This window comes from Gavialis gangeticus, unplaced genomic scaffold (assembly GCF_001723915.1).
Source record: "Gavialis gangeticus isolate Ggan-Ray unplaced genomic scaffold, GavGan_comp1, whole genome shotgun sequence".
In the NCBI taxonomy this organism is placed as follows: Eukaryota; Metazoa; Chordata; order Crocodylia; family Gavialidae; genus Gavialis; species Gavialis gangeticus.
In genome coordinates, this window is record NW_017729001.1 from 34,805,210 (window position 1) to 34,814,466 (window position 9,257).

Genomic DNA, 9,257 nt, shown 5'->3' on the forward strand with positions numbered 1-9,257 from the left:
AGCTCTTCTTCAGCAGCAACTTCTACTCCAGATGTGCCGTTTTTCTGATCGACTAGAGTTCATCAGCAGTCCTGCACAGCTGTTTGACATGGTTATATGGACACCCCCGGTTTGTTCACAAACCCGCACCTGACCCTGCGGGTATCTGGATCTGCTGTGTTACTTTACAGAGGTGTCTAGTGAGGCAGGGACAGGCACTACCACACAATACCACCAAGCTTGTCTATAGCTTTTTTTCAGGAAGCAATACCCTTCCCCAGAGAGGCACAGGAAACAGAAATGACCTGCCCAAGGTCAGGGAGCAGATCAATGGCATCCCCAGGATTTGGGTAAGTCTCCCACGTTCCAATCCAAAGCCACGGCTACTATGAAACACTGCCTCACTTGGCTGCAGGAACCTCACATTTTATGCTGCCACAATAGTAATGAGCTTCCTATTCCCTTCATTGCACAGGTCTATTCCAGGAACTTATTTTAAAGATTTCAGTGTACGCTACCTCTGATCAGCATTTATAAATATTCTTAAGGCCCTTTCATAATCATTCATTTAAGCATGCTCTGCTTTAAATCATTACCAGATTTCTAGGAAGCAAAAAAACAAAGCTATGCAAAAGTGTACTTGCTTTTATACTCCATGACTCCCCACATTCAAACAACTGACAGACCTGGAAACTTGGAGGCACCTGAATAAAATGTCACTGTATCTTACATATCACTTGACACACACGCTTTCAAAATCCGCTACAGAATTCAGTAAAAGGAGATGCAAGGCACTGAGGGAAGATACCTAGGTACCTAAGTTTCTACTGCACGTCCCTGCCAAAGCAGGAATCTCTTTGCTAAGGTAAGATGCAGTACATGGTATAAATTACACAAGCCAGTGAGGTAAATAATATGCAGAATACACTAAAGAGCTGAGCAATAAAACCAGTGAGAGAGAGCCACTAGGAGGCACAGACAAGGGAGAAAAGGAGGGCTGAAATACGATTAAGAATGAGACGAAAAGGCAACGAGGTAGACAGATTCAGGCAGACTACTCCAAGCAGCAGGGAAGCCTCTTGCATTTACTGTTGTCAGAGCTGCCGTGACAGTTCTCTCCTTTCATGAATCGTGGCTGGACAGACCTGGAGAGCGTCTCCACTAACGTTGCTCCAAAGCCATCTCCAGACCTTTTCACCCTGGGGAAGGTTTGTACTTGCCTGTGGGAATCTGGGTTGTCTGCCAGGGATGGCTCCAGGGGCTAAAAGAGGATGTACATTAACATGCAAAATAAAAGGGCAGTTGTGCTACCAAGAGGCAGGGGGTGTGGGGGTACAGACAGATAACCATCCGGCTCTCCTTTCTGAGTCAAGAATCTAGTTTTAAACATCTGCTGAGGACCTCTTCCCAGGTGTTGTGAGAGACAGGCTAGAGGGCAGGATCCCAAGAGTACGGGTCTGAGACATGAGCCTCCTACTTGAGGGCAAAGTTGTAAGGAGCCTACTTCCACTGCCCCCAAACTCGCTGAGAAGGTGCAGCTCATGCTTCTGCGGGAGCTAGGACAAAGAGCAGAATACCTCGATTAGTAAGCAGGACATCTCAGGAGCCACAGAAAGAGTAGCGACACAATCACTAGACCTGGGACCACTGACTGAGTGATGACCCACCCTTGCCTCGAGGAACAACACTGCTTTCTGCCAGGTCTGAGCTTTCATCCCCAGAAGAGGCAGAACTCTCTTCAGTGCAAGTCTAGAGAGGTAGTAAAAGAAAACTTCTACTTCCTTCACTTAGATATACATGTCCTCTTCCTGAGACCGAGACTATTTTGTGCAGATTAGGTACTTCAAGGAGTCAGAAAAATTAGCCAACACCATCAGATAAACAAGCTTAAATAAAGAAAGGTCATTGAGAAGGATAAATGTTCAGCTTTAGAAAGAGCACTCTTAAATAAAAGGTTTTGAAAGGAAATATACAGACACAAGACATTTTTATGTCTGCCCCCGGTGCCCATGTAGCTTAGGAATTCATTCTGAAGATGAACAAACAAGCATCTCAGTGCTCATGGCCAAAACAGAAGGGATTTTGAAGGTGAGATTCAGCAAAGTCAGCAGAGGAAAGATCTCGAGACAGAAGATCATTCTCTCAACCACAGTAGAAACCCACCCTCAAAACACCATCAGACACTGCCATTTCTGGGTGTTCCTCTTTTATAGATGAGCATTTGTTTCCAGGATAGGCCTTTCCTATGCTTTATCAGGTCTTAAGAATGCTGGGTCTTCAAAAATTGTCAAAAAGGTATGCCAAAGAATATAACTGCTCTATAAAAAAATGAAAAAGGAGGAAAGAGATCTAAGCAAAGGTCTTTAGATTTTTGCATCCCTGATATCTGAACAAGCTACCAGGAATAATCTCCATCCAGCACAGTGTCATCCCGAGGCTTTCCGAACAGGATACTCCTGGCTACCGCTGAATGTTTATTACTGTCAGCATTGGGAGAGAGGTCTGATCTTCACACTCTATGAATGACATTTGTTTAACGTTCTAAGACCAAAATCTTCAAAAGCATCAGGGAATAAAATCCATGCCAGGCAGCTCAGGAAAAATGGGCAAAAGTCTGTTTATATAGAAGACAGCTTTAACTCTCAACAGGAAACTCATATAAAGTCAAACAGCTTTTAGCACAGAGAAAGATTTCTATTCTCCAGAATTCCCAGCAAAAATATACCCTGAGTAGAAAATGATTTGAGACCATCTTCAATAGAAAGCAATAATTAAACCTTGAAGTCCTGCAGGTGCTGCTACTCTCCCCCAGAAGAGAAAAGGCTTTCCTACCTTGGGCCATTTAGGATTGAGAAGTCGTGCTTTGATTGCATCATCGAGTGCCTTGTCATACTGCTGGATTTTCATGTATGCTGCAGATCGGTTACTGTAGAGGATGCAGTTCTGAGGATCGACTCCCAGGGCCTCATTGTACAGCATGATAGCCGTGTGAAAGTCGCCATCGTGACAGGCCTGGTTGCTCTGGCGAACCTTCTCAACAAATTCAGCCTTGCTCAACATGGGGCTGTCCGGGCTTCTTCCTCCAAAAGGTTTTGAGCCAAAGAAAGGAATCTGTAGACAGAAAAAGGTATTAACCTCAGGGCCTGACTGTTACTCACTTTTTATTAATTATATTCAAATTTTAACAGCAGTATAAATTGTGCAATACAAATTAAACTATCACTACTATAGCAATCTGAAATGAGCACACAATAAAAGCCTTTTCCCAATTTTTAAAGTTTACTGTTTATTTAATTGATCAGGTTTTAGCTTGTTTTTACCAGATGTGGCAAGAAAAAGGCCACGGTAGCCTTTCTGCAGGCAGCATGAATGGTAAGCAATGTTCTCCGGACTTCCAGAAAACTTAGCTTCCTCCTCCGAGCACAAGAGCTAAACCCTCCTTGTAACTTGCTGCACTCCACAAGCTCATCCCGCTTGTATTTAAATACAACTACACCATGTGACTCTGGATACGATGCTGGCAACAGCAGCCCCTTACACCTTGTTGGATACAGAGACTGGTCTGTCTTATTGCTTTTGCCCTATGAGCTAAGGCTGGGAGGGGCTTTGATCTTTTGATTCTACCATTTCAAGCATATTTAATCTAGTCACCTCCAAGAGATGAACAGGCGGGAGAAGTGAGTGTAGGAGCAAGAGCATGCGTGGGACTCAGGAAATCACTGAATAGCTAGAAGTGACAAAGAGAACAGTTACACGTGCCTGTCTGAATCTGTGCAAGAACTTACAACATCTGTTGTCCAACCTCTCAACATAAATGAGTGCACGCCAGCAAAACGTGGACTGGTGCTAAGAGAAATCTAACTAGGGCTGCCCAGCTCACACGTGGCGACCACTCCCCTCCCAACTGATGCAGCTGTGCTGCTGCTGGGGTCTCCAGGCTCCTCCCCTGTTCTCCAGCTTCTGCTTCCTGCCCCTACCCCTGAGGCTGAAAGACTTGTGCCACATGCTGCCCCCAGCCATTCAGAAGCTGGACAGTCCTGATCCAGCTGAGGGTGGCCACATGGGGGTAGGCAGAGCACATGTTCACCAGTAAGCTAGTAATCTTGGATGCTTTTTTGAAAAATATGCAAGTCCCCTGGCATGATGAAAGAATGACATGGGAGGGAACAGAAGCAAACCTGCAACAGCCCTGTTCAGAGTCCATGAGCTGAACACCTTGAGTGCAAAGCAAGCAGGAGTTCCCAACTCCAGACTGACACGGCAATAACTCCCCAAGCACCCTTGCTTGTAAGAGACATTCTGAAAGTCATCACTCAAATCACAAGTTCAGAGCAGCTGACAGACCAACCTTGCTAATTATTAACAAGTATAAAATAAAATGAAAGCATACTTTCATCTCTTTACTGTCCCAAAAACTGCAAAACAAAATATCGATCACTCCTCACCCCACAAAGCAGTCCACAGCATTTGTCCCCCAGGGAATTTTCAAATCCCATCATTAAAAGAGTAACGAGAAGCATTTTAGGCTTTGGCAGGTAGGTATTAGCAAAACACAGATTAACAAACTCCAGTATGGACATGGATGGATTATTTTCTGTATGGTAGCATTAGCTGCATTTAATCGAAATACTGACTGCCTGGGGCTGCTGCTATGGAGACAGATCCAAAGTCACAGAACGGCAGGGACAAGACAATGAGAATACTTGGTTTCCTGCCACCACCCCTAATTCACCCTCAGCAGACTTTGGTTTATTTTATTTTTTTTTAAATAATTCATAGTTTGCCCTGAAATCTTGTTCTGCCTGGGACAAAATTAGGTGTCAGAATCTGATCTGCTTTTTACTGAGGTCCAAATCATCATTAACGCCAATATAAATCCGTGGGGAAACTGAACACGTCTACTAACAAGGGTTTGCATACAGACAGAACTCCCAAAACAAGCAACTCCTTCTGGAAGGCCTCATCAAGGAGGATTCTGAAGTAACAGAATTCAGATGAATGGCAGCACCTGCGTTTTCGTGGCAGGTATTGCCTGTTAGCCAATAACCCAACCCCCAGGACAGGAAAGCAATGCTGGACTGAATTTTAAGACAAAAAACATGACAAAGCCGCACACATTGTGAAAGACAACCACCCATCACTTGCAGAGCAAAGAAGTCCTCACATGAGACTAAGAGCTGCTTTACAGGTCGGACTTAACCAGGAGGGCGGCTGGGGCACAGGCACGGCATTCCAACCTCCAAGTACCATACCAGGCTGCACATTTAGCCGTGTGCCCAAACGGGAACCTTCATCCCCCAGGCTGCGATTCAAGAGTTACTAACCCCAAAACAGCAGCAGTTACCTCCTCTGCCATCCATAGGGCACGACACTCATCTCCCCAGCCAGGGAAGCATTCCTGCATGGGGATACTGTAAACCCCAGTGAGCAGATCTCAATTTCATCAAAGCCCTGAACATCACTTAGGGCTGGCCCCTTGCACAACTAAGAAAATTGTCAGGATTGCTATTCCCACACCTAACAGAAGGCTACCGATTGCACAAACAGCTCTTAAAACACCCCCTTCACTGGACCGTATTCCTTGACATGGAAGATTTCTTGAGTCCATAGAGCAGCTTCTGTCTGAAATACCTACCAGCAGTTCCTTTCCAAGTGCTTTAAACAGTGCTCACTTCCCATGCCCTGCAGATCCAGACGCAAGGAACCCTCCCACTCAACCCACACTGAATGAAGAGAACTTTGACTGGGATAATTGCTACCAGCTGAGTAGAAGGGCTGCAGTTTGCCATTAGAGAATACCACATGCAGCAGCTCTGGAAAAAGGAAGTAAGACCAATATTACCGCTGAAAACCTTTCTAGTGTTAGCAAAACACAAAATAAGCAGACTCAGAGACCTGGAGAAATGCTTGAAGACCCAAAATCCAATCTAGATTTTACTGCTTGTATTTGTCTGAACATCAGTCTAATTTTTACAGTGGTTTCTCTTCCAAAACCACTGAGTCACTGTTGCCTTTCCTAAAAATTGATGTCACCAGCTTATAGCTCCCAAACAATCTAAAACTCTTGTTGTATTAGCCTTCAAACCTAACTGCTCTCAGGTATTGAAGATAAGCAGAAAACAAAAATCCCATGCTGAAATAATGGCAATGACATACAAAACTACATAACTTCAAGACTGCTGCAAAACTCAAGATCTATGTGCCTTGTAGAACGGCAGAAGGGCTATCTTATTGCTGAAGCATATGACTAGGAAGGAAACCCAAGTCCAACTCTAACAAATTAAGTAATAAAGGAGATATTCTATAGAGCGGTATACTGCTCAGCCACATACCTTGCAAGAGTGCTGAAAGGCATAATATTTAGAAAGAGCTTTGATCCCTCAGTGGAAAGCAGCAAAGTATAATAGCCCTAGTATGAGGAATCATTATGAAGCATTAGCAGAGCACTCCCTATAAATATCTGTTCAGACAGAGCTCGACTTTTTCTGAGACAGAACAAAAGGGAATGTGGGTTTAGAAGCCAAGACATGGGCTCTGTTCCTAGATCTATCATTAACTCTGAAAGACTGGGCAGGTCACTTATCTTCAACAGGTCTCAGTGCCTGGGCCTGCATTCAATAGCTTTCTCCACATTGCTCACCATGCCGCTACCACCAGGGCAGTTACAGGATGTTTGAAAACTAAGAAAGCTACCAAAGGCAGGCCACCAGGTTTCAGTAAGTCCATCCAAGAGGGTGGCTAAAATGCTGGAAGCCTGTCTATACTAGCATCTCCAGCTGTGACACCTCACCAAGAGACAGCACAACCCAGAACTATTTTAAGAAAGCTACAGTACAAAAAAAGAGTTTCCCCATGGGGAAAAAAGAGTTACGCCATGAGTACTGCGTCGGAAATGGGGCTGATGCTCTAATAAATACTTTGCTGGAAGAAGTCTGCTTGGTCTCTAATTTTCACCATCTTTGATCCCAGAGAAAGCAGAATACAAGTTCTGTATAGTCTCTACTTGTTCTCCCTTTTACGTTAATAGAAAGCACCATATGGGCAGTAAGACATAATGCCTCTATTAGTAGCATTACAGCTACTAATGTACACAGATCTGTACCATACAAATTTCAATCTAGAGATCTGTGGCAGCACAACCCCCCATCAACATATCCATATTAGACCTACCTTCAGGTCTAAGTCAAATGTTCTTCCTTGTAGCTGTATTGGACAAGTCTTCCACCATTCTGTGTGCCCTGTAAGATCCCACGTTGTGCCCATTATGTGGTTTGTTACTAATCCAGATCTTAATATCTGTGCCTCACTGTTTGCTGGAAAATGTCATTCATCAGCTCATGCAGAATTTGGTTGGGGTTGGATGTGGTACTGGTGGGACCAAGCATAAGACCCATTCCTCCTCATTATCTGCATCCACAAAAGAAGAACTTGTGATATGTATGTGCAGCACTCTGTTTTAACCTTAAGCCAAGGTCCTGCAACTGGTCCCAAGTCGTGGACTCAAACCCACAGACAGACCTACTGACTTCAGTGGGGCTCTGTGCCTGGATCTGTTACAAGAGAGAAGCGTGAATACTGTGCAAATACAGCTAAGACATGTTTCCTGATTTCTGGGGCTAACATCAGTACCATCCTGATGCATGCAGTGTTCATGTCTTTTGCCCTTAATAAGGTCCCGTCCTTCATACAAGTCCAGACTTAGAAATAGCACCTGGCCATGGTAACAAACGTCAGGTGAGGAAGTGAATGAAGTCCTGCTCTGAAAGACAGAAGTGCAACTGCCCTGCAGTTCTACCTGAAGCGACTGCTTAGCCAACCACAGTTGAAATGCATTTAGCCAAAGGACTTTTGAGGTCCTCCTCAGAACCAGCCTAGCCATGACTGTTGAAACAGATTGTTCCCCTTACTACTATTACACTCACCAGCTGTTAATCATGGCTCTATATCTGGCAGCCATCCAATAAAGAAAAAAAGGGCGCTTTCTGTGTGCTCTATGGAAGGGCTGTCCAGCTTCTGAGTGGCTGGGCACCACGGCCCCCCAGCCACATGCTGCAGAGCTGCATGCAGTGCCATGGGGTGCATGCCATGGAACCGCATGCAGTACTACACGGCCCCACTCCCGCTGCATCACAGCATCCTCTGCTCATCAGACCACCCATCCCATCCAGCCCCAGGGGCGGGGGCAGGCAGAGGAAGCCAGGGGAGGGATGGGAAGCCTGGGGACTTGAACAGCAGCAACTGGAAAGCAAAGGGGAGAGCAGCACCTCAGCTGGGAGCTCAGAGGCTGCAAGTGGCCTGCGGGCCACTGGTTGTACAGCCCTGCTCTGTGGGATAAAGTAACTCTTAAATTGTACCCAGAATGGCAATACTCTAAAGGGAGCACACAGCCTTCTCATGCCTTTGATCTGCTATCCTGTCTTACCCATTGCTCTGCCCTGCATAAATCCCTAACTCTGCAAAACAAAAGGAAAAAAATACACTAAGAATACAAATGTTACTTCAATTCCCCAGATCTGATTAATCCTGCAAGGACACAAGTGACTCTCCCCAGCACCCGCAAGTCCTCCTGGTCTGCAGACCGAGGAGAGCCTTACTCATATTAACAAGCCACTCAATGCTTCCTTTGTGGTGGTCAAACATGTCCCATTACAATCTCTGTTTGCCAGAGTCTCAGTTTAACAAGACCTTTAGTCCAGCAGGACTTGTCTCCTCTGCCTTCCCATGTCAGTTCATTCAGCTGGTCTCCCAGACAAAGAGACTTCTCTCAAGCCCTTCATCTGGCAGTCTCTGCCCTTCGCTCAATAGGTTCTCTCCTCCCTGCAAAAAGAGGGAAATTCGTCCAATATTCGTCAAGGAGGATAAGTCTGATAAAGACATGAGCTGCTGTCTTTCCTGCTCCAGTACACAGATCGTCAGGTCTAGCATATACAAAATGTGTCAGCCACTGCAGCTGGTGTATCAGACATCTCTCCCTCACCCTCCTCCCTCCACTTTACAAGTCTCCATTTCCCTTTCCCCAGGCTTGTAACCTGCTGAGCTTTCCTTTAAAATCTGGCAAGTAAACTTAGCCCTAGTGCTGTGCTCATTTGTTCAGTCATGAGCATGCATGCCAGGCCAACCTGGGAGCTACAAGATGAACCAATATGGCATTCAAGCATTATCAGGCTGTGTATCCCTGGAATGCTTCATATGTTTTTGAAGATCCCAAAAAACAAAGGAACAGGTTCCTTCCTCTCTGTTTACAGTACGCATACTAGAAAGAAAAAAAAAAAAAGAGT

General features: G+C 45.2%; 1 protein-coding gene across 2 annotated transcripts in view; it reads right to left on the bottom strand.

Annotated features, from left to right (window-relative positions):
- Positions 1–3,268, bottom strand: part of TTC28 (tetratricopeptide repeat domain 28) — a 296,592-nt gene extending 293,324 nt beyond the window's left edge. Inside the window, exon 1 of one of the 2 annotated variants that reach the window (XM_019507357.1) lies at positions 2,812–3,268. In XM_019507357.1, the coding sequence (XP_019362902.1) occupies positions 2,812–3,039 (228 nt within the window). In that variant the 5' untranslated portion in view covers positions 3,040–3,268. The remainder of the gene's footprint in view (positions 1–2,811) is intronic. The other variant, XM_019507358.1, reaches the window with a different exon arrangement.
- Positions 3,269–9,257: the final 5,989 nt, after the last annotated feature.